The following is a 27,075-nucleotide window of genomic DNA, read 5'->3' on the forward strand; positions in this document are numbered from 1 at the left end:
TCAGTCTTTTCTCTCCATGGCACATGCAGAGATTCTAATACATGCATTTGTTTCATCCAGACTTGATTACTGTAATGTTCTCTTTTCAGGTCTGCCACATGCTAGCACTAAAGGTCTTAAGATTAAGATTGATTTTATTTTGAACATGCTAAAATAACAAATAAAATATACAGGCAGGAATACAAAAACAAATGGAAATAATAGTAAACTTATTTTGCAAACTCTGTAACAACACAAGTAATAACAGGACCATGTTGGAAAAGGGCGTAGGATGAAGTAAAGAACGTTTCTGGTCCTACCCCTTTCTTATACTTTTATCAATCAAATCAAAACAAAACAAAACATTCAAGACAAAACAAAAGTGGAAAAAAGAAAAGAAATACCAATGCATAGAGATCAAAATAAACAAAACAGTACAAGTCAAACAAGGCACCTTACACGTCATGTATCATGTCCTGTTATTCCAGTCCACATCTTTGTTCATCCATCCTATATCTGTTCAATATGTTGTTTTTAAAGAGTTGTTTAAACTTACTTATTGATGTACACAGCTTAATTTCTTTTCTACATTTGTTCCATAGATTGACTCCTTTGATGGATATACAATGAAGATTTGCATTTGTCCTCACTGGTTGTTTTTTGAATATACATGTTCCTCTGAGATGGTGTTTACTTTCCCTCCTTTGGAACAACTTCTGGACACTGTTTGGTAACTGCTGATTTTTTACTCTGTACATGATTTGAATTGTTTTGAAGTCAACCAAATCCTTAAATTTTCCTGCTTTCAGATTGATAAAGAGTGGGTTTGTAGGCTCTCTGTAAGTGATTTTGTTTCCAATTTTTATGGCTCTTTTTTGAGGGATGTAAATTGGATCTGTGTAGGTGATGTATGGAGGTATGAAGGAGCAGTACAAGGTGTATAGTGCTGGTTGATGCAGGGGATCTTTGGCTTTATATAGTATTGCAATTGCAACTTGATATTTTTACTTTAATATACTTTATATGTGGTTCCCAACATAATTTATTGTCTATTATTACTCCAAGAAATTTGATTTCCGACACTTTTTCGATTTCTACGTCATTTATGAGCTTCTTGTTTGAGTTTGTTGACCGATTCCCAAATATTTTAAATTTTGTTTTGCTTAGATTTAGTGTTAGTTTATTTGAATCAAACCAACTCTTTAGTTTCTTCAATTAATTTCCCACTGTATCCAAAAGTTGTTCCAAGTTGTCCCCACTGCAAAGTAGGTTTGTGTCATCTGTAAATAAGATTATTTTTAGTGCTTTTGAAACCTCACATATATTATTAATGTACAAAATAAACAACAGTGGCCCCAACACTGAGCCTTGAGGAACTCCACACTTAACCATCATTAATTGTGATTTATTAAAAATTTATTTTTGATTTTTTCCCCCTTTTTTCTCCCAATTTAGTGGCCAATCGATCCCTGTTTTAATTCAAACACCCACCCTCGTACTGCATGCGTTCGCCAACTGCATCTCTCCGGCCGGCAGTCTCGAAGGAGACCGCCTCCCCACTTTCGTGACAAGGCGACTCCAGGCCGAACCACTGTTTTTTCCGACACACACAGAGACGCATTCACGTGACGAACACAAGCCGACTCCGCCCCCCTCCCGAGGACAGCGTTGCCAATTATTGCTGCTTCATCGAGTCCGGCCATAATCGGATCTGACGAGACCGGGGCGTGAACCCCGGTCCCCAGTGGGCAACTGCATCGACACAAAGCCGATGCTTAGACCGCTACACCACCGCGGATTAATTGTGATTTATAACTATTAATTAGCACATATTGGTTCCTATTACTTAGGTAACTGGATAGCCAAGAAAGAGCTACTCCTCTGATTCTATATTTTTGTAGTTTTATTAATAATAAGTCATGGTCAACTGTGTCAAATGCTTTTTTTTAGATCTAGGAATACTCCTACAGCATATTCTTTCTTTTCTATAGCAGTTGTTATCTCTTCCACAAAACCAATGAGTGCAGATGATGTAGTCCTATTGTTTCTAAATCCATACTGTTGTTCACACAGAGCATTATGTTTTGTGATAAAGTCATCCAACCTTGTGTATAATATTTTTTCCAGTATTTTAGAGAATTGTGAAAGCAAAGAAACAGGTCTGTAATTTGAGAGTGTGTGTCTGTCTCCAGCCTTGTATATGGGTATGACTTTAGCCGTTTTCATTTTACATGGAGAAACACCAGTTTTCAGAGACTGATTGAATATAAGGGGTTTCACCACACACTCAATAATATCTTTAACTAGTGACATTTCAATACCACTGCAGTCTGTTGACGTCTTACTCTTAAATCTTTTGACAATGTCAGTAATTTCTTTTTCCTCTGTTCCCTTTAAAAACAGAGATTCTTTTAGCTGTACATCTTTACTTGCCACCTCATTTCTACAGCCAGTGCTCGCAGCCTCCCCAGCCAAACCAGGACCAACACCAACACAAACATCATTGAATTCATGAACAATTAAGGCCATGTCGTTGATAGTTTTATTATTTTTGGTTAGGAAGCAATTTCGGTATCCAGTCTTCAGATTTTTCAGAATGCTGCTGCTAGAATCCTAACTAAAACTAGAAAATGTGACCATATTACACCAATTCTTGCCTCCCTTCACTGCCTTCCTATCCATGTTAGATCAGACTTCAAGGCGCTTCTGCTGACTTATAAAATCCTAAATTGGCTTATCCCATCTCACCTGTCTGATCTGCTTGAGCTGTCTCGAGCTCTTCACTCTTATACAGGGCTTCTTTGTGTACCCAAAGTTAAAAAGAGGTCAGCTGGTGGCAAGGCCTTTTCCTATCAGGCCCCTTTCTTGTGGAATAACCTGCCTGCTGCCGTCAGACAATCAGAGTATGTTGATTCCTTTAAATCCAACTGTAATACTCATCTTTTTGATTTAGCCTCTAATTAGTTAAATTTAAGTTGAATGCTTCACAACCTGTATTGCATGGCAGGTCACTTTCTGTCTCAATGAATTTATCAAGCACTGTTCTGCTGATGAAATTGTAGTGTATTATTGTCTTCTCCTTTCTCTCCTTCTGTGTGTGAATGGTGTGATGTGAGTCTCCCTTGTGTGCACGTGCAGTCAGTCCTCCTTCCAGGTCTCCACGGTAATGGTGGTTGCCACCTGGACACTGCTTGACATCCCCATCATATCACATTTTCTTTTTATATGTATCGTCTAAGTCCTTATAATTTTGTTATCCTGTTTCAATGTTATGTCCTTCTCTCACTGAAATGTGTGACTAATTTTTTTTGTCTACATGGTAATACTGGTCGCGTGGCTCGGGTCCTGGGCTGTTCTGGCGGCATTTGGATACTGCTTGGCAGTATCCAGTATCAAATATTTTATAATTCCTTTATTATTTTGTTATCCTCTTTCAATGTTGTGTTCTCTAAATTGTGTAAACACAACATCCACTGCACGTTATCCATCTTGAGAGAGAGAGCCTTCCGGTATTGCTCTCCCTGAAGTTTCTTTCTGTTTTTTCTCCCTGTTAAAGGTTTTTTTTTTTTGTGAGTGTGGGAGTTGTTCCTTATCCAATGTGAGGGTCTAAGGACAGGATGTTGTGTTGCTGTAAAGCCCCCTGAGGCAAATTTGTGATTGTTGTGGCAATTCTTTAATTCCACTCTGATGTTAAATTAGGAGCGAGACAAAAATCTCTTACAGTATTGTCACACGATTTTAATATGTTCAGTGAACAGACGCACAATCTCAGACACTTGTGCATGCCTCGATCTCGGAGCACACCAGTGTATACAATGCAACAAAACTTATACCCATTGTTTTGACCACAGCAATATGTGCCCAGAGTTTCCTTTCTCATGAAGAGGAGGTAGCTTCTGCCACAATGGTGCGTAGCCAGATTCTCTCCCTCATTCTGTCTTGGGGGAAATAGCTTATTTTGGTGGACTGTCATCCTGGTGGGTAACAGAACTCGCATGTTGTTCTATAAGGTCATAGGTCAGGTCTCCCCTCATCCTTATTTTCTGCCAGAACCCTCCAGGACCACTTCCCGTGACAACAGGCCCTTACCATGTTTACACGGAAGAGACACTTTTAACACCACCTTTGTCTGCTACGCATGAGACCCCAGACATCTGTTCAGACAGTGTAAACATAGTATAGCTGATCTATGGTCAAAGATTAAAAGTAAGCAACATACATATTGAATTGCCCTCACAGTGATATTGGGCTATACAAATAAAATTGACTTGGCTTATCTGGAAGAACACATTGTGTCTGCTATAATAATATTATGTCAAAATTCTCTGATGTTAAATATGGCATATCTCAGGGCTCAGTTCTGGGCCCTTTTTCCTCTTTATATTTCACCTCTTGGCCATAATATATGTAGTCATGGAATAAATTTCTATTGCTATACAGATGATACTCAGCTGTATGTGCCTGTAAGGGCTAATGATCATACTCAAATGATTAATTTAGAGGCCTGCTTGGCTGCTGTGAAAAATTGGATGTCACCTCATTTTCTGCTTTTAAATTCAGACAAAACTGAGATGCTGGTCGTTGGCCCTGCTAGACACAGACACCAATTTGATCAAGTAACAATAACAATTGACAACTCTGTGATTATATAGTGTGACAGCTGAAAATCTTGGTGTTATGTTTGATCCCAGTCTTTTGTTTGATAAACACGTTAAAGAAATCAACATAAATAAAAACAAATATCAAACATTTGTAAACACTGTAAACACTATGTGCTAATTCGGACTTGTTGGCTTTCCATTGTAGTTCTGATTTTCTACGGAGTCTTCTAAGGGCATGGGTGTGATCATTCAGCCACGGGAGGTTACGTGATTTATGTTTCATAGTTTTAAACGGTGCAATTCATTCAAGGATGGATAGGCACTGATCCTTGAATGAATTTAATAGTGCAGCTATATAAATGTGATTATTGTTGTTGTTGTTATTATTAACTGGATTGATGAGGGGATAAAGAGGGATTAAAGGATGACAAATTAAAAGCATCACAGAATTTAACTGTAGAGCCAGCGGTGAGAATGCGAGAGCGTGTTTTAAGATAGTGACTATGAATAACAACCTGTAGTGGGACTTTGAAAATGAAAGCTTTATGGTCAGATACAGGCATATCCACCAGATTAAGACATTCGAGAGAGAAACCAGATGAGAGTCAAGGTCTAAGATGTGGCCTTTGGAATGTGTGGCCCCTTTAACAGATTGGATGAGGTTAAAAGAGATGGCTCCCTCCGAGTTGGGGATGTGTTGTTGCCTCAAGTAAAGGAGTTCAAGTATCTCGGGGTCTTGTTCGCGAGTGAGTGTAGGGTGGAGCGAGTGATTGACAGGCGGATTGGTGCAGCATCAGCAGTAATGGGGATGTTGTACCGGACCGTTGTGATGAAGAGGGAGCTGAACCGGAAGGGAAAGCTCTCAATTTAGCAGTCAGTCTTCGTTTCAACCCTCACCTATGATCATGAGCTTTGGGTACTGACTGAAAGGGTGAGACCGTGGATACAAGCGGCGTAAATTAATTTCCACCATAGAGTATCTGGGCTCAGCCTTAGAGATAAGGTAAGGAGCTCGAACATCCGGAGGGAGCTCATAGTAGAGCCATTGCTCCTTTGCGTCGAAAGGAGCCAGCTGAAGTGGTTCGAGCATCTGATCAGGATGCCTTCTGGGCACCTTCCTTCAGAGGTTTACCAGGCACGGCCAATGGGGAGGAGACCCCGGGGTAGACCCAGAACTTGCTGGAGGGACTACATGTCCAATCTGGCCTGGGAATGATGTGGGATCCCCCAGGAGTTGCTGGAGGATGTTGCTGAGGAGAAGGACGTCTGGAGTGCCCTATTTAGCTTGCTAGCACCGTGACCCGAACCCATAGAAGTGGCTGAAGATGAATGAATGAATGATTGAATAAAAGAGTCTGTGAGGTGAGGGAATGAGAAGGACAACACACATGAATATTAAAATCGCCAAGATTAAGCACTCTTTCATATTTTGGCATGACAATAGATAAGAAGTCAGAAAACTCGGAGATAAAACTAACTGAATTAGGGGGCCTATGAATTAAGATGCAGAGTAAAGTACATCACATCTACAACTATATCAAACCAGGGTACCTCGTGTGAGAGTCATGGTACCGGTAGCTGAAAAGAGAACTTAAATGAGTGAATTAATAAATGAGCATGAATGATTCATATGTGATTTCTCTGTGAATCTTCTATGCAGGCCTCAACGAGTGCAGAACTGTTGTGGATGTTGGCCCATATTTCCTTCTGACATCAAGGTAAGTCACTGTCACTGAGAAAATAAACTGCATAATCACAGTAGCACCATTTATCAGTTAATCTATCAATTAATCAAATCTGCATTTACATATACAGCCAATTTCTCACAGTGAAAGACATTGTTTATGAGAAAAAGATAAAAGTGAAAAAAGACGAGCATGTACTTTAACGTTAGAAAGACAGCATGTGTGTGTGTGTGTGTGTGTGTGTGTGTGTGCGTGTGTGTGTTTCACACAGGGTGATGTGATGCGTTTAGTGCAGTAGTGCAGTAGTTAGAGGTAAGATGCATGCTTCCTTACTGCCTGCTTTTCTAACCTCTTGCTTACAGCTTGCTGCCACTGGCTAGCCCTTGTGGTGAACAAGGAAGCAGCCCAGTGCATAAGCCTTTCCCCGCTAGTACATAGCTTCTCCTTCACCAAGACCCCTGCCAGGCCTCCTCGTGGCCACACACAGTAACTGGGTGCCTCACGACCTCAGGCGAATTTGGTAGGGGACCGCAGAGCTGTAGTGGTCACCAGAGGCTGTTCATAGCCAACCACTGCCCCGTTGCCTTGTGGGAAGTCTACTGAGACAAAGGCTAGGGGAGCATACTCTGAGAGAAAAGCAGCATGTTTGGCAGCACACATTAAGTGGTTCTTTGACACTATGGAGTTTCTGGCAACCTCCTGCAGTCATGATGGATGACTGGTCATCCTGGGTATAAGCCCTTGCTACCAGGACCAACCTGTCATGGTAAAGACAGTGCTATTGAGAACTGTGCACCCCCTGTGGCACTCCAAAAACCTCCTTGCTTAGGTCTTCACCTCTGACCATGGTGTACAATATCTGGCCTAATATCCGGTTGAAGTCTGGTGGCGTTGGGGTGTCTGGCGATGGGAGCAGGGTAGAATTGGCCTGGGAGCTCCTAGCCAGGGACCTGCACATCAGCGGCACGGGGTATGTGGTCGCTAGCAGTTAGGATTGAGTGGCAGCTGCTTTCGGCACACCCCCTTGTGACTGAGCAACCCTGTTTAGGGACCACCCTGCTCACCCCAATTGGTGAGGGACCTAGAAAAGGTGGCCTAAAAATTGTCCACTCAACCAAACTCCTGGGTAGGTTACCCCACTTACCAGGAATTCCATCCTGTGGTAAAAACAAGAAAATGATCCCTTTCAAATTGGCAACATGGAATGTTAGGACTCTTCTTGATAATGATGGCAACAGACCACATCGAAGGACCACGCTGATTGCTGAGGAACTTGGAGGCTACAACATGGACATTGCTGCTCTCAGTGAAACCAGACTCCTGGGTAAAGGCTCCTTGGGAGAGAAAGGAAGAGGGTACACCTTTTTCTGGAGAGGCTATCCCCTTGGCAGATAACATCAGCATGGGGTTCGACTGGCAATCAAGAACAGCATTCTACCCAGCCTCACTGAAACACCCACTGGACTAAGTGAGAGGCTAATGACCCTCCGTATCCCCCTAGCAAAGGCACGCTATGCCACTCTGTTAAGTGCATATGCGCCAACACTACCATCTGACAACGGTGTGAAGGACAGTTTCTACCGGCAACTAGATAAGGCCCTTCATCGTATCCTAAAAAAGGACAAGCTCCTTCTTCTGAGAGACTTTAATGCTAGGGTAGGAAAGAACAATGGTATATGGAATGGAGTACTGGGTAGGCAGAGGGTTGGTCAGGTTAATGCAAACGGTCTAAGGCTGCACTGTGCATTACAAACATACTGTGTTTATAATGGATGCACGCACGATCTAAACACTGGCACCTGATTGACTATATCATATCAAGATGTATTGACACTAGTGATGTCTTGCTGACCTGGGCCATGAGAGGTGCAGAATGCTGGACGGATCACTGCCTGATCATTACCAAGCTCCACATCAAAGTGCGCCCCCCACAGTGTCTCAAGAAGCCCATTTAAAAGCAACTGAACTGTGCTAAATTGAAGTCGGCTCCAGAATGAAATGAGTTCCTTTGCTCTGTAGGCACGATGGCACTAGAGTTTGAGGCCATTCTGAGTTCTGACAATTCCATGGATCAGAAATGGACCTACCTAACCTCATTGCTACATCAAGCTGCAATCGACTCTAGGCGACAGAGCCAGAAAACATCAGGACTGGTTCGACGAGAACTCTTGACACCATCACATCCCTGCTAGAAACCATGCATATGGCACGCAGGAGTACTGCCCTGCATCCACCATTTTTCGGCAGCAGTGGCAAACAGCACATAAGGAGGTACAAACAGCGTTGTGCACTCTGCAAAATACGAAATATATCACAAAGTTCACAAGATTCAATCGTATGCTGACAGAAATAATATGCACAACTTCTACAATTCTATAAAGACTACTAGCAGAGGTACCCGGCACCGCCCAGGGAAAATGTTCTCACCAAAACAACCAACACAATTTGATCTTTACGATATAATCGATGATTAGATTTTGGATAATTTATGATATGATACATGTGATAAACAAATGTCGATTAAACGAATCTTATTAACCAAAATTATCAAATGTCATAATTTTCAATCCATTCATCAAGCTTCTTTGCCAATGTGTGTATTAATCTCTCAGTGCTCAAGCACCTCAGGGTAAACCACGTTGCGTGCCTTCAGGCTAGCATTGACAGTGTTAGGTGAAGTGCCTCCCTTGACCACTGGAAGGATTTGCCAGAAGTCTCCACAAAGCATCGTTGGAACGCCTCTTTTGCCAATAAATCAAGTTTCTTACTTGTTTTTTTTAAAAATATTTTTCGAACTGTGCAATCCTTGGAAAGTACTGATTCTAAAGATACATTTCTTTTTGTTCTACAATGAGTATTTCTGGAGTTTTAAGTGAACATACAAACATACACTCTTGGTGTAGTGCCTCCCTTGACCACTGGAAGGATTTGTCGGAAGTCTCCACAAAGCATTGTTGGAATGCCTCTTTCGCAAATAACATAATAATTCAAAATAATATTTTAACTTGCTTTTTGAAATATTTTTCGACCTGTGCAATCCTTGGAAAGTGCTGATTCTAAAGATACCTTTCTTTTGTTATACAAACCCCAATTCTAGTGAAGTTGGGACGTTGTGTAAAACGTAAATAAAAACAGAATACAATGATTTGCAAATCCTTTTCGACCCATATTCAATTGAATGCACTACAAAGACAAGATATTTAATGTTCAAACTGATAAACTTTATTGTTTTTTTGCAAATATTCACTCATTTTGAATTTGATGCCTGCAACATGTTCCAAAAAAGCTGGGACAGGGGCATGTTCACCACTGTGTTACATCATTTTTCCTTTTAACAACACTCAATAAGCGTTTGGGAACTGAGGACACTAATTGTTGAAGCTTTGTAGGTGAGCTGCACTATGCTGACGACTGCGCTCTTGTAGCTCACACACCAGAAGACCTGCAAACCATCCTTGCTGCAGTTGTGAATGCCTATAGCAGGCTGGGTCTATCAGTCAGCACAACCAAGACTGAGGTATTATGCCAATGGAGGTCCAGCCCCCCACCCACTATGCCTGTCTTCACTATAGAACACCAGCCACTCTCAGTTGCGCCGTCTTTCAAATACTTGGCCAACATCCTTTCTGAGGGCTGCAACACTGATCCAGAAATTCACAATAGAATCAAGCAAGCTTCTGTAGCCTTCGGCAGACTCCAATGTAACATCTTCCATAACAAACACCTCCACCTGCACACCAAAATTGCCGTTTACAAAGCCGTCTGTCTCACACCTCTCCTATACAGCTGTGAAGCCTGGGTCACATAAAGCCACCACCTAAAGTTGTTGGAGCGGTTCCACATAAGGTGTCTGCAGCGAATCATGGTGGATCACGTGGTATGACCGTGTTCCTTATGCTGAGATTCTTTCTAGCACAAACTGCAAGAGCATAGAAGGCACGGTCACTGAACACCAACTGGGCTGGCTTGGGCATGTTATCAGGATGCCTCAAGAATGCCTGCCATGTCAACTACTGTGTGGACAGCTTCATCTGGGCCGCCGGTCCACAGGTGTTCAGAAGAAGCGATACAAAGACCAGCCAAAAACCTGGCGGAAAAAATGTTGTATTGACCCCTTGAGATTGGAGCAAGCTGTCATCAACCACAGAGGTATAGCGCAACTGGAAACGGAGAGGAATGTGAAGAAGAAATAAACCCAGAAAAGACTTAAGTAGACAAACAACCATGCTGCCCCCACTAACTCAGACCTCATATGCCCAAATGTGCAATAAAACTTGTGGATCAAGAATTGGACTCTACAGTCATCAAAGAACACACCATTAACAATGAGGGATGTCATCATCGGACTTGATGGACTACCAGCAAGCAAGCAAGTGTATGGTGATATACAATGTAAGGATGTTGTGACAGGATACTGACAATCAGGGTATTCGATATGAGAAACACATCTGCCTTCAGGCTGATGTCTCTGTCATACAAACATACTTGCAGCTGTAGGCTGAAAATGAACTTTTTCTTGTGACCACATCTTAAATATGGAGAGAGCTTAAGGGATAATTGATTTGCAAGCTGGGTCTTATTTTCACAGTTTTTCCATCATGCATATTAGTTAAGATTTGATTTACTCACCAGCTACATTTTGTCGATTTGGACCTGGACCACCGCTGGGCTCAGCTTCACAATGGTGTCTTATGGGACAACTGAACAGGAGTGTCATACATGTTTCAACAAGTCCAATTTTAACCCGATTATATAGACCACATATTTGGAAGTGAAAGTTAAAAGTTATGATGTGAAATGTCCAATATAATCAATGATGGATGACATGGCTGATCTGCTTCCTGGTTCACCCTGCAGGAAGTAGCAGCCTATACTTACTTAGTAGTAACCATCCATACACTAGCGGGCCAGCGCCATAGAGAAGTCATAGATAATGGACAGTCAGGGACACAGTCTGACTGACACACTAGGGGGGTTTGTCGTTTAAAGCAGTGGTTCCCAACTGGCGCTGCACACACACACACACACCGAGAGAAAAGTAATTCATTCCAAATATTTATTTGCAAAAATTAACATCAATTATAGTTTTTTTTTCTACCTTTATCTTCAATACATGTCTCGTTTCCATCCTCAGAACATCTGCGTTTAAATGTCTTGTATAAGCTTAACTTTTTTTTTTCTTTTAACAACCCAACAGAGTAGGCCTGCTGTCATCTGACTCAGGCTCACTGAATCAACATATTGGTACTGTTGTAATCTGACATCTGACATCTACATGCACATCATGTAAAGTTGTGAACACTGTTTTTTGACCGACAGTAGGTCTGTGTGTTATTTTGGCTCTAACAGTAACACTTCTACTGCGTCTGTGCCATCCTGTTGATTCAGAAACTAATGGCCACCTTGGGCTTGCATGCCTGTGACCAGGGATGGGATGTTAGGTGCAGTGCTTGTGACAGCCAGCCTGAAGTCCCGGTGTACTTGGAGTGTGTTACGGGCTTTTATTTTTATTGTTACCAGGGCACTGAAGGCTGTCTCAGACACATATGTAGTGCTGAGCGAGTGGCAGAATAACCCTTGTAACTGCGTATTTGGCCAGTCTGGGTGGAACAGCGTGCCCTTTGATTATCCCAACACTTTTTGTATCTGTTCTCCTAGAAACATTTCTTTGACACCGAGTCGGCTTGAAGGTCAGCAAGCTCATCATAGCTGCAGCCCCACCCGTGCAGCATGCAGCAAGGTTCTCGTAGGGCAGATTGTTGGATGAGAGATGGAGGTAAAACTATCCTGGCCTGTTGTTGTGGTTAGATTGGTAGACACAAGAAGGTCTTGTTTCAGCTTTAAATTCCTTGGAGTCCACATCAGCGAGGACATCTCCTGGACATCAAACACTCAGGCCCTTGTGAAAAAGGCCCAACAACGCCTGCATTTCCTGAGGAGGCTGATGAGCGCCCGTCTATCCCCCAAAATTCTCACCAACTTCTACCACTGCACCATAGAGAGCATCCTGACCAGCTGCATCTCAGTGTGGTAGGGCAGCTGCACCTCAGTAGACCAGAAAGCTCTGCAGCGGGTCGTCAAGGCGGCCCAGCATATCACCGGTACCCAGCTCCCAGCCATAAAAGACATTTATCACAAACGCTGCCTTCGAAGGGGTCTGAGCATCAGCAGAGATCCCACCCACCCCAACCATGGACTGTTCTCCCCCTGCCCTCTGGGAGGCGCTACAGGAGCCTCAGAGCCTGCACTACCAGGCTCAAAAACAGCTTCTTTCCCCAACCTGTTGCCCACCTGAACCTGGCTGCCCACTGAATGTCTGTAGATATTTTGTACTCCAGCTCTCTTTTAACTTATTTTTACCTTTTGGTCTTCATGTGTGTATATCTTACACTGTGTTTGTCTATGTCTGCTTTGCACTGTTTGGTGAAGCCGCAGCCCTTATTTCATTTTTACATGTGCCTGCACATTGTTTTTAATGACAATACGTTGAACTGAAGTCGTCACCGTCAACATATTGGAACATGAAACGATGAGCACGGACTCATCTGACACTGTTGGTCATCCAACTGAACGACAAAGGGAACATTCCTCAGCTTCTTGTGCAGCTGCTTCTTTCACTCTCCAGCCGTTCTATCAGTTGTGTCTTTGACGGTGTGGTCAGAGAGTGGGACGGTTTTCACTTTATCAGCCGTGTGTGGGCCACACAGCCTCTCTACAATGTTCAGACAGGCGGGTTTGATAAGCTGCTCTCCAACAGTGCGTGGCTTTTTAGCCTTGGCAATTAATAGCCAACACTCACATGACGCCGCCGTGGCTCTGTGCAAATCACTGCCTTCTCGTTCAAATGCTTTTCTGATGTTGGCGGATCTTCTTGATAGCGCCGCCCGCTGTTTCCTCTCAAAACATTCCTTAGTTCACCAACAGTCTCTTGATGTTTAGTCTCTTAGTGTGCTTTCATTTTGCTTGGCTTCATGCTTTCATGAGCTAGTGTCTCACCGCACATGACACATTCTGGCCAAGACCTGTCCTGTCCTTGCGTAAAGCCAAAGTTAAGGTGGCTCTGGAAATAAAACCTTACTTTCTTTCTTGACACTGAGTCATCCGCACTCATACGTTTCTCAACCACCTTGTTTCATTCATAAAGTGCTGCTGCTTACTGCAGGAACAAACCAAGACGAGCTAACATTAGCTGCTACCTGACAACACTGCCCACTCACGGTTTGATAGCCCAGATTGATGGGTCCCAAAATGTATCTTTTAAAATATTTTTATGTACAGACTTTTGTATAAAATAGATTATCCAGTAAGTGAGTTATTATGCTTTTATTTCACATGTGCACTTTGACAACTTCAGAGCAGAAAATCCTCGTGCAACCCCTGTGACCCCCCCCCCCCCGGAGCAGACAAAGCCTTGCTCACCCCCTGGTCCCTCAGGCACCCTCCCCAAGGGGTGCGTAGACCCCAGGTTGGGAACTGCTAGTTTAAAGGACACATTTAACACGCCTGTTCACTTGTCCCATAGGACACCGCTGTAAAGCTGAGTCAAGCTGTGGTCCATGTCCAAGATCTGAATGAAGCTGGTCATTAAAAAGATGTCATAACTAATGTGAACGATGGAAACACACAGAAAGTTGAATCAGTTCGTCTGGATCCGATATTTCTTGACAGATATGTTTCATCACTCATCTGATGCCCCTTTCCACTACGTGGTACCGGCTCGACTTGACTCGCAGTGTCATTTTCCATTGCCGTAGCAGTACCCCCCTCGGTGTAGCTGGTCTGCATTGATTTTGGTCCCCACTCCAAGTTTTGTGGAACCTCGAAAAAGGTGGTGCCAGAAAAGTGGTAACAGTTACCAAAATGCTGGTACTTTCAAGTAATGGAAAATGAAAAAATGGAGTCGAGCTGAGCCGGTACTGTGTAGTGGAAAAGGGGCATAAGTGATCTCTTCACTCTAAACTGGCTGCAGGTATCCCCACCCTTATAAAAAATACAGTGGCATAACGACCCAAACCAATGAGCGGTTTCATATGCAAATTACAGTGACCATTAACTAGACTGCAGTGTTACTCTCTATGCGGCTCGCCAGCCGCATAGAGAGTAACAGCTCCTCCCTATCAGGGATGTGCACATCCTCATCCCTGAGTGAAAGAAAGAGAATTTGCATACGTTACAGTTCCATTTCGCAGACACTTTTATCCAAAGTTACGTACATCTGACAGTTAATGCAACGCAAGCGAGGCTCTAATCAGGAGGCAACAAGCAAGTAAATGTAAAAAAAAACTTGGTTCAAGTTCGAAAGGACACACTGGGTGTCAACAGGCAGTGCACAAAGGCGATGCATAGAAGCGATTGTTTATTTATTTATTGTTAATACTATGAGCTGTTCGAGAAAGAGCTGCGTCTTTAGCTTCTTCTTTTTTCCTTTTTTTGGGGGGGATTTCTCCCCAATTATATCTGGCCAATTACCCCACTTTTCCGAGCCGTCCCGGTCACTGCTGCACCCCCTCTGCCAATCCGGGGAGGCCTCCAGACTACCACATGTGTCTTCCCACCCACCGGCCTCTGGTGGGTCGGGGGGCACCTGTTCGGGGGGGAGGAGGAACTGGGGGGAATAGCGTGATCCTCCCACGTGCTACATTCTCCTGGTGAAACCTCACTGTCAGGTGAAAAGAAGTGGCTGGCGACTCCACATGTATTGGGGGGGGCATCCCAGATGGCATCCGGATGTGGGCCACTTCAGTTAATGATGTGGCACTGATGGCCTTCTTCTGGCCCTGACCAAATGGATGTAAGCCTGAAGTGGCCCACATGTATAATAGCAAATAGGGCCCAAATATGCCAAATCAGATGTGGGCCTTTTTTGGCAAAGACGCGGTGCTCTGGGCAACATGTGGTCTGGATGTGACCCTGAAGTGGCCCGTGTGGTAAATGGTGAATATGGCCCAAATATCACAAAACAAATATGGGCCACCTTTGGCAAATATGTGGTACATGCAGCATTGCTATGGCTTGGTTCTGGCCCAGATCTGGCAGACAGGAGCGGACCGCCCAAGTGCCATCATTCCATGCGGTATGTGGGCCGGATGAAGTGTCGGGTGTGGGACGGGTCCGGGCCACAGCAATTATGCTATCTGGGAAGCGAGCGTCGAGGTTTTGAATATGATGGATATGAAACCGGTCGTTGGTTTCGGTCGTTAATAATAATAATAATAATAATAATACATTTCCTCACCTTCTTAAAATAATGGCCTAAGTCATATTTTCAAGTTTTTCAAAAAACAGAATAAACTGACAAATTTTGTTTCAGTTTCAGTTTATTCTGTTTTTTGAAAAACTTGAAAATATGACTTAGGCCATTTTTTTAAGAAGGTGCCGATTTTATTTGTGGGCGTCTTTCAGAGTACTTAAGGAAAGTTATACCACTGTATTGTTTATAAGGGTGGGGACACCTGCAGTCAGGTGAGACTGAAGAGGTCACTTAGATGATGATGAAACGTATCTGTCAATAAACGTGTCCAGATGAACTGATTCAACCTGCTGTGATTTTCTTCCCTGGATGATTGACCATCAAGACCTATGATGGAAAAAAACATAAGACTCAGGTTGTAAAAAACAAACAGAATGATCCTTTAATGATGGCTTGCGTCCTTCTCTTACAGGAGCTGGATGAAGAGCTGTTGGCATGGTGGCCTTCCTTACTGAAGGCCAAATCCAGCTTCCAGTTCTGGTAGGAGGATCTGACCTACCGTCGTCCATCTGAACTGAATGAATTTCATACAAATACTCATTGTTATCCTTACTGAAGCTCTACATGGGCCTGTGTAGCCCCTTGTCTGTGGTGTGCGTGTTGTGCAGCAGCAAATGACTTGTCAGGCTGTGTGGGTTCATGCACGTGTTTTACTGCATTTGGTGACAAAAAGAACAATCCGTTAGTACAGCATGGTCAATATCTTGGTCCAGCCCCACTCTCGTCACCGATCGCGAGAAAAGGAACGAGAGTGACGTTTACAGCGATTACAGTCACTGCCAACTAACACCACAAGAGGGCGCCAGGGATACAATAAACGTTTCTATAACTGAAGGTCATTAGAACATTAATCCCTTGGGAACAATAACATAATTCAACTCCAATTCAATTCAATTTATTGTCATTAAAAACAATGTGCAGGCACATATTGAAAATGAAATGAGGGCTGTGGCTTCACCAAACAGTGCAAGACAGACACAGACAAACACAGTATAAGATATACACACATGAAGACCAAAAGCTAAGATAAGCTAAAAAAGAGAGTAATCAAAATATTTAAAAATATCTACAGACATTCAGTGGGTAGCCAGGTTCAGGTGGGCAACAGCTTGGGGAAAGAAGCTGTTTTTGAGCCTGGTAGTGCGGGCTCTGAGGCTCCTGTAGCGCCTCCCAGAGCGCAGAGGGGAGAACAGTCCATGGTTGGGGTGGGTGGGAACTCTGCTGATCCTCAGACCCCTTCGAAGGCAGCGTTTGTGATAAATGTCTTTTATGGCTGGGAGCTGGGTACCGGTGATATGCTGGGTCACCTTGACGACCCGCTGCAGAGCTTTCTGGTCTACTGAGGTGCAGTTGCCATACCACACTGAGATGCAGCTGGTCAGGATACTCTCTATGGTGCAGTGGTAGAAGTTGGTGAGAATTTTGGGGGGTAGACGGGTGCTCTTCAGCCTCCTCAGGAAATGCAGGCGTTGTTGGGCCTTTTTCACAAGGGCCTGGGTGTTTAATGTCCACGAAAGTTCCTTGCTGATGTGGACTCCAAGGAATTTAAAGCTGGAAACACGCTCCACTTCTACCCCATTGATGTGTATGGGGGAGTGGCTGCAGCTTCTAGACCTCCAGAAGTCCACAGTCAGCTCCTTCGTCTTCTGCACGTTGAGGACAAGATTGTTGGTAGTACACCATGATGTGAGGTGCTGAATCTCGTCCCTGTAGGCTGTCTCGTCATTGTTGGTGATACGGCCAATGACTGTGGTTTCATCTGCAAACTTGACTATAACATTTGAAGGGTGAGTTGGCAGGCAGTCGTGGGTAAAGAGGGGGAAAAGGAGGGGGCTCAGATCACAGCCTTGAAGGGCACCTGTGCTGAGGGTCAGGGTGGAGGAGGTGTGGTCACCTAACCTAACAGACTGCGGTCTGTTGGTCAGGAAGTCCAGGGTCCAGATACAGAGAGAGAGAGTTTGAGGCAAGGGAAAGGAGTTTGGTGTTTAGTTTGGCAAGGATGATAGTGTTGAAGGCAGAGCTATAATCTATAAACAGCATCCGGATGTATGCGTTGTTAAGTTCAAGGTGGGTCAGAGCAAAGTGCAGGGCAGTGGCAATGGCATCCTCAGTAGACATTTTGGGACGGTAGGCGAACTGATGTGGGTCGAATGTGGAGGGGGGGGATAATGTTTTTGATGTGAGCCAGAACCAGTCTCTCAAAGAACTTCATGGCAATGGGGGTGAGTGCTATGGGTCGGTAGTCATTCAGACATGTGGGTGTTGGTTTCTTGGGGACAGGAATGATAGAGGTGGTCTTAAAGCATGCCGGGACTATGGATTGGGACAGTGAGAGGTTAAATATAGTTGTGAAGACCTCAGCCAGCTGGTTGGCACATTCCCAGAGGACCCTACCCAGTATGTCGTCTGGTCCGGCAGCCTTCCGTGTGTTCACTCTGCGCAGTGATTCTCTGACCTCTGCGATGGATAGAGTGAGCACCTGGTTTTCTGGGTGGCTGGGGATTTTTGTGGCCGGGTCGCTATTGTCCTTGTCGAAGCGGGCATAGAAATGACTTAGTTTGTCTGGCAGACAGGCATCATGGACAGTGGGACTGCTATTGGGGCTTTTGTAGTCTGTGATAGACTGAATGCCTTGCCACATTCGCCGGGGATTGGAGTTATTGTGAAAGTGGTCCTCTATTCGTAGGGAATATTTATGTTTGGCTGTTCTGATGCCCTTTTTGAGGTTGGATCTGGTTTCGCTGTAGGCCTCACAGTTACCTGACTTGAACGCAGCATCCCAGACTTTCAGCAGCTGCTGGACCTCACTGGTCATCCAGGGTTTCTGGTTTGGAAAGGCACAGATTGATTTTTTTGTTGTGACACACTCCGTGTAAAAGTTAATGTAGGCTAGTATGGCAGATGTCTGTTCATTAATGTCTATAGGGGAGCCATGGGTAGCTGAATGTGCAAAAATACTCCAGTCTGTGTTGTTGTCAAAAAAGTCCTGGAGTTCAGAGACTGCTCCTTCTGGCCAGACAGGGATTGTCTTTACTGCTGGCTTGACCCGTTTTATTAGGGGTTTGTAGGTTGGGACCAGGAACAGGCAGAGGTGGTCAGAATGCCCTAGGTCGGGGGCAGGGAGTAGCTTTGTATGAGTCCTTAATGTTTGTGTAACCGGTTATTTTCTTTCCCGGTGCGGGATTCGATACGGGGTGTACTGCACCACAAGGCGACATCACTAACCGCTCGACTAAAGGGTCAGACCTGTTAGCTAGGGGCTAACGTGTCTTATTAGTAGTTTACAGTCTTCACCCTCCCCGGAAGCGCGCCCGCGCGCTTTGTTATTCCCGCGCTCCGAAGAGACTTCTGAGGATCTGCGCACTTCCGGATCCCACCGCTGCCACCAATGTAACCGGTTATTTTCTTGCCCGGTGCGGGATTCGATGCGGGTTGTACTGCACCACAAGGCGACATCACTAACCGCTCGGCTAAAGGGTCAGACCCGTTAGCTAGGGGCTAACTTGTCTTATTAGTAGTTTACATTTGTGTAGAGATGGTCCAGGGTATTTTGTCCCCTAGTGGGGCAGGAGTCATGCTGATGGAATTTGGGCAATACAGCTCTGAGGTTAGCCTGATTAAAATCACCACCTATGATAAAGGCATTGTCTGGGTGTTTGGTCTGTTGTCTGCTGATGGCCCATTGTAGCTGCTTAAGTGCTACCTTAGCATTAGCATGTGGGGGGGATGTATACAGCGGCGATGGTAATGGCCGTTGGCTCCCTGGGCAGGTAAAAAGGACTGCACTGAATCATAAGGAGCTCGAAATCAGCAGAGCAATGCCTTTCAACGATCTTTATATTGTTGCACCAAGAGTTATTGACATAGATACTCAAACCTCCTCCACGGATCTTGCCGGAGTCCATTGTCCTGTTGGCAGGGAAGGCTATGCGGCCCGCTAGCTCAACTGCTGAGTCGTCTATGTTGCTGTTGAGCCAAGTCTCCGTAAATGACAGCAGTTCTGCAGCCTTTTCTGAGAGGACAGTCTGAGTTTTATCTCGTCCATTTCTTTAGCTAACGATCGGACATTAGCCATGAAGATGCTGGGTAGGGAAACTTTGAAGGGAGCGCTACTTAGCTTAGCATGTAGCCCACCTCGTTTCCCCCTCTTTTGTTTTTGTTGCCGTCGGGGGCAGCGTTTCCACTGCGAGACCATTGAGCGGATAATATTGATGGGGAAATTGTCCATGATGGTGGAGGGAAGTGAGTAATCCGTTATGAAGTTTAAAAGTTCCTGATGGCTGTAGGAGAGTGCATGACCTACACTTGTAAATAAACTTAAAACTAACATATGAATAACAAATATAACACAACACTGAACAGGGAGCCGTAGTAGCCGCTGCGTCCAGCGCGCCGCCATCTTGAAAAAAATATTTTGACGAACTTCAACGTCTTAACATGCAGGTACCTTTTACTCACGCTACATTCTCCTCTCTTGAATTCGGCAAAATATCCACAACTATAAAATTAACAAAACAAAAAAATTCAAATGTTACTATGTCCTTTTATAAATGCACCTAGAATCCTGGAGTTGTCATACCTAACGTATACTCTGAACACTAGTGGTCAGCTTGTAAGCTGTTCTCCCATAGAAGTGATGAGACGGAGTGCAGGCCTTATCACTCCCTCTGCGATCATGACCAACTAAAGTACCTTATACACTTCAACCTTACAATTCCCCATGAAAATAGTTCAACTAACCATACCATATAACTGTGACAGTGTGTGCATGTGTGGCACCGACTTGTGTTAGTGCAGCTAGGGACTAAGATTGAGATCTGCCACTAAAGACTGAAGTTGCCCACTTCCTAAGTGTGTCTCTTTCCGTATTCAGTAGTTTCTGACTACTTGTAGTGTAAATGAGACGGTTAACTGGCCGCAAAATTATGCCTACTCTGGATCTGGGTGCGGTGAATTCGGGGCTGTTAGACTGTTCTTCACCTGTGAGTTCAAGGCTATTAGATTGTTCTTCACCAGTGATTCCCTCTTCCAAATTCCCGTCACACTGACCACCATCAGACATGTCCCTCAAAGCCTTGTAAGCACTGAGTGAGCCTGCCTCAAAGTCATCCAATCCATCCCCAGAGATTTCCACACCCTGACAGTCCTAAGCACATAAATCAGCTTCGGAGAGCTTCCCATCCCTGTCTTCTGTATCCTCGGGCTCCCTAGAATCCTCAGTATCTGCCTCAGACAACACATTCCCTAGAATCCTTAGTGTCTGCCTCAGACAACTCACCCCCTAAAATCCTCAGTGTCTGCCTCAGAAAACACACTCCCTAGAATCCTCAGTGTCTGCCTCAGACAACACACTCCCTAGAATCCTCAGTGTCTGCCTCAGACAACACACTCCCTAGAATCCTCAGTGTCTCCCTCAGACAACACACTCCCTAGAATCCTCAGTGTCTGCCTCAGAAAACACACTCCCTAGAATCCTCAGTGTCTGCCTCAGACAACACACTCCCTAGAATCCTCAGTGTCTCCCTCAGACAACACACTCCCTAGAATCCTCAGTGTCTGCCTCAGAAAACACACTCCCTAGAATCCTCAGTGTCTGCCTCAGACAACACACTCCCTAGAATCCTCAGTGTCTGCCTCAGACAACACACTCCCTAGAATCCTCAGAGTCTGCCTCAGACAACACATTCCCTAGAATCCTCAGTGTCTGCCTCAGACAACACACTCCCTAGAATCCTCAGTGTCTGCCTCAGACAACACACTCCCTTGAATCCTCAGAGTCTCCCTCAAGTGACACACTTGGAGCATCTCTGCCATCTTTCATGTCACACTGGAAACTGACACACAGCAGACAATTGCGATGAACAACTTTCAAATGACCGGTCTCTGGGTGTTTCATCTTGCAGATGTGTGTCTGTGCGTTGCAATCCACAACAGTGTAGACGACACGTTCCCATTTGTCTGCCAACTTCCGATGACCACGCTCGCCCTTGTCAGCTACAAGCACCCTGTCACCGTTGTCAGTCCGGGTCATAACACCAATTGTAGCCCCTCGTCTTTGGTGTGCGTGTTGTGCAGCAGCAAATGACTGTGTGGGTTCACGCACGTGTTTTTACTGCATCTGGCAACAAACAGAACAATCCGTTGACACAGCATGATTAATATCTTGCTCACCCGTCGCGAGAAAAGGGAAGAGAATGACATTAACAGCGATTACAGCCAGTGCCAACTAGCACCACAAGAGGGCGCCAGGAATACCATAACACATTTCTGTATTTGAAGGTCATTAGAACATTACTCCCTTGAGAACAATAACAATGTTTTGACGAACTTCAGCGTAGTAACATGCAGGTACTTTTTACTCCTGCTACACCTGCACCTGCATACCAATCCTGAATCATTTGGATATTTCCTGAACCTCAGCTAACACACAAACACATACATACATACATACATACACATACGCACATGCACACACACGCATACACACACACACGCATACACACGCACGCACGCACACACACACATGCACAACGCACACACACATGCACAAACCTTAAAAAACAAATATTGTAATAAATTAAAACTGTTTGAATGTGTGTGTGTGTGTGTGTGTATCCGACAGGAAAAAGGAGTGGGAGAAACATGGTGTGTGTGTAGCGTGTGTGGAAGGGATGAACTCTCCACTGCGTTACTTCCAGATCTCCCTCACACTACGACGATACTTTGACATTCACAAGTTAGTGTACACACTCACACGCACACACTCACACACACACACACACACTACACACATATGCAGACACACACAAACACATATGCAGAAACACAAACACACATGCAGACAAATACACATACACACACAGACAAACGCACACATGCGCGCACACAGACACACACTTGCATACAAACACATACACACATGCAGACACAAACACACACACACACACACATACATGCACACACACACACAAACACACACACACTCGCACAAACTCTGTCTCTCTCCATCACTGAAGTGTTGTTTTCTGCAGAGTCCTGGATGAGGCAGGTGTCAAGCCATCCTGCAACCAGTCCTATAAGGTAGAAAGACCCCCCCCCCATCTCTCTGTCTCTGTCTCTCTGTCTCTGTCTCTCTGTCTGTCTGTCTGTCTGTCTGTCTGTCTGTCTGTCTGTCTGTCTGTCTGTCTGTCTTAATTCAATTCAAATGGCTTTATTGGCATGACGTAACAATGTACATATTGCCAGAACAAGTTTCCAAACATTGGAAAAAAAAGAAAGAGGAAAAAAAACGAGACAAATATCAATTGGAAAACCCCATAGAAAGCAAACCCACTACAACAAAGAAACACACTACAACAAAGGAACACACTACAACAAAGGAACACACTACAACAAAGAAATGTAGTACAACAAAGAAACACACTACAACAAAGGAACACACTACAACAAAGGAACACACTACAACAAAGAAATGTAGTACAACAAAGAAACACACTACAACAAAGAAACACTACAACAAAGGAACATACACTGCTCAAAAAAATAAAGGGAACACATAAGCAATGCAATGTAGCTCCAAGTCAATCACACTTTTGAGATATCAACCTGTCCAGTTAGGAAGCAACACTGATTTGTGAATCAATTTCACCTGTTGGTAAAGGAAATTAGACAATTTGCAAGACAACCCCTATAACAGGAATGGATTTGCAGGTGGTGGCCACAGACCATTTGCCTGTCCTCATCTTTTCTGGCCGATCTTTGGTTAGTTTTTCATTTTGCTAGTGCCCTCACCACTAGAGGTGGCATGAGGCGGTATCTGCAACCTACAGAAGTTGCTCAGGTAGTGCAGCTCATCCAGGATGGCACATCAATGCGTGCTGTGGCAAGAAGATTTGATGTGTCTCCCAGCACAGTGTCCAGAGCATGGAGGAGGTACCAGGAGACAGGCCAGTACACCAGGAGACGTGGAGGGGGCCGCAGGAGGACAACAACCCCGCAGCAGGACCGCTATCTGGTCCTTTGTGCAAGGAGGAACAGGAGGAGCACTGCCGGAGCCCTACAAAACGACCTTCAACAGGCCACTAATGTGCAGGTCTCTGCTCAAACAGTGAGAAACAGAATGCATGAGGATGGTATGAAGGCCCGACGTCCACAATTGGGGCCTGTGCTCACAGCCCAACACCGTGCAGCCCGATTGACCTTTGCCAGAGAACATCTTGGTTGGCAGATTCGCCATTGGCGCCCTGTGCTCTTCACAGATGAGAGCAGGTTCACACTGAACACATGTGACAGACGTGAGAGAGTCTGGAGACGCTGTGGAGAACGTTCTGCTGCCTGCAACATCCTCCAGCATGACCGGTTTCGTGGTGGGTCAGTGATGGTCTGGGGAGGCATATCCTTGGAGGGCCGCACAGACCTCTACGTGCTAGCCAGAGGTACCATGACTGCCATTAGGTAAAGGGATGAGATCCTCAGACCCATTGTCAGACCATATGCTGGTGCAGTGGGCCCTGGGTTCCTGCTCATGCATGACAATGCTCGTCCTCATGTGGCCAGAGTGTGTCAGCAGTTCCTGTATGTCGAGGGCATTGATGCTATGGACCGGCCTGCTCGTTCCCCAGACCTGAATCCAATCGAGCACCTCTGGGACATCATGTCTCGTACCATCCGCCAACGCCATGTCGCACCACAGACTGTCCAGGAGTTGACCGATGCCCTGATCCAGGTCTGGGAGGAGATCCCTCAGGAGACCATCCGTCGTCTCATCAGGAGCATGCCCAGACGTTGTAGGGAGTGCATACAGGCACGTGGAGGCCACACACACTACTGAGCCTCATTTTGAATCGTCTTGAAGAATTTCCACAGAAGTTGGATCAGCCTATGTTCTCATTTTCCACTTTGATTTTGAGTATGATTCTGAATCCAGACCTTAATGGGCTAATGATTTTGATTTCCATTGATCATTCTTGGGTTATTTTGCTCTAAACACATTCCTCTGTCTAATAAATAAAGATTTTCAGCTGAAATATTTCATTCATCGAGGTCTATATTGTGTTTTTAGGTGTTCCCTTTATTTTTTTGAGCAGTATAGTACAACAAAGAAACATAGTACAACAAAGAAACACACTACAACAAAGAAACATAGTACAACAAAGAAACCCACTACAACAAAGAAACACACTACAACAAAGAAACACACTACAACAAAGGAACACACTACAACAAAGAAACACACTACAACAAAGGAACACTCTACAACAAAGAAACAGACTACAACAAAGGAACACACTACAACAAAGGAACACTCTACAACAAAGAAACACACTACAACAAAGGAACACACTACAACAAAGGAACACACTACAACAAAGAAACCCACTACAACAAAGGAACACACTACAACAAAGAAACACACTACAACAAAGGAACACAGTACAACAAAGAAACATAGTATAACAAAGGAACACACTACAACAAAGGAACATAGTACAACAAAGAAACACACTACAACAAAGAAACATAGTACAACAAAGAAACACACTACAACAAAGAAACATAGTACAACAAAGAAACACACTACAACAAAGAAACATAGTACAACAAAGAAACGTAGTACAACAAAGAAACGTAGTACAACAAAGGAACACACTACAACAAAGAAACACAGTACGACAAAGAAACATAGTACAACAAAGAAACACACTACAACAAAGAAACATAGTACAACAAAGAAACATAGTACAACAAAGAAACACAGTACAACAAAGAAACACAGTACAACAAAGAAACATAGTACAACAAAGAAACACAGTACAACAAAGAAACGCACTACAACAAAGAAACACACTACAACAAAGAAACATAGTACAACAAAGAAACATAGTACAACAAAGAAACACACTACAACAAAGAAACCCACTACAACAAAGAAACATAGTACAACAAAGAAACACACTACAACAAAGAAACACACTACAACAAAGAAACCCACTACAACAAAGAAACATAGTACAACAAAGAAACACACTACAACAAAGAGACACACTACAACAAAGAGACACACTACAACAAAGAAACACACTACAACAAAGAAACACACTACAACAAAGAAACACACTACAACAAAGAAACATAGTACAACAAAGAAACATAGTACAACAAAGAAACAGTACAAGAAAAAAGAACATACTGTCATCAAATATGGCAGCAACAACGTGTGTCAGGTGACCATCTCTCACTGTCCCTCACTTTATGGCAGGCAGCAACACAGACTGCTGCTAACTTACACTCACTGTGCCTCACTTTATGGCAGGCAGCAACATAGACTGCTGCTAACTTACACTCACTGTGCCTCACTTTATGGCAGGCAGCAACACAGACTGCTGCTAACTTACACTCACTGTCCCTCACTTTATGGCAGGCAGCAACATAGACTGCTGCTAACTTACACTCACTGTGCCTCACTTTATGGCAGGCAGCAACACAGACTGCTGCTAACTTACGCTCACTATCCCTCACTTTATGGCAGGCAGCAACATAGACTGCTGCTAACTTACACTCACTGTCCCTCATTATCTGGCAGGCAGCAACATAGACTGCTGCTCACTTACAGCTCTGTGGGTCTTCCCCTAGTTTTTCTTCATCTGGTAGGTTTAGAAAACCTTTTGTTATTAGATGGACTTGTTTAAAATGTGCTTCTCTAACATGTTTATGTTTTCCACATGTGGTGAGGAAGTGTAGCTGTGGAGACAGACAGCACCGCATGTTGCTCCATGTGTTTGATTGTGTTACAATGTGTGGTGTAGTTTTGTTTTAACGATTTGGTAATGTGATTGGGTCTGACTGGTGATGTGTTGCTGAGGTGTGTTAATAAAGCAGTTTTGTGCTCTCAGCCTCAGGACCAGTTGGGTAAGGGGGTTCCTATTACTATACAGCTCTTGGCGTTGCAGGGCTTGGTGATGGTACGAGAGGGGGTCACTTCGATTTAGATGTGTCCAAAAGTTAATTGTTCTTTTTTGTATTTTTAGTGTTAGTGGGTATTGGCCTAATTCTGCCCTGCATGCATTGTTTGTAGCTTTCCTCTGGACATGTGGGAGGATCTTACAGAACTCTGCATACAGAGTCTCAATGGGGTGTTTATCCCATTGAGTAAAGTCTTGTTTTGTAAGTGGACCCCACACCTCACTGCCATAGAGTGCAGTTGGTTCAATAACAACGCAATTAATTTTAACCAAATGCCAACTGGTACTTCTTTTTGCATATATATATTTGTATGGCATAGAAAGCCAAAGCAGGTGACAGAAAAGCAGGTCAACAGAGTACAAAAAGAAAGAAAGAAACAAACAAACATAAAAAAAGGAAACAAGAATAGATAGAACTGGCAGAAACATAGAACCTTGCTTGAACAGCAACTGACAGCAATTGACAGTGTTTTGGTCACTCACTGACCCTTAGGCTATGGTATTCTGACACATATTGTGCCGCAAGGTGTGACCTTTGACCCTCTATTAAAACAAGTGGCTATTGTTCTTTCTCATCCTGGAGTAGAACGTTTTGAATT

At 44.2% G+C, this 27,075-nt stretch overlaps 1 protein-coding gene across 1 annotated transcript in view; it reads left to right on the forward strand.

Moving 5' to 3' along the window:
* The window catches only part of rnaset2l (ribonuclease T2, like), a 111,631-nt gene that overhangs the window by 40,564 nt on the left and 43,992 nt on the right, over positions 1-27,075 (forward strand). Inside the window, exons 4-7 of the mRNA XM_056283829.1 lie at positions 6,241-6,298; positions 15,928-15,995; positions 22,138-22,251; positions 22,547-22,595. Coding sequence (XP_056139804.1) covers positions 6,241-6,298; positions 15,928-15,995; positions 22,138-22,251; positions 22,547-22,595 — 289 coding nt within the window. The remainder of the gene's footprint in view (positions 1-6,240; positions 6,299-15,927; positions 15,996-22,137; positions 22,252-22,546; positions 22,596-27,075) is intronic.

Source organism: Lampris incognitus, chromosome 7, assembly GCF_029633865.1.
Source record: "Lampris incognitus isolate fLamInc1 chromosome 7, fLamInc1.hap2, whole genome shotgun sequence".
Lineage (NCBI taxonomy): Eukaryota > Metazoa > Chordata > Actinopteri > Lampriformes > Lampridae > Lampris > Lampris incognitus.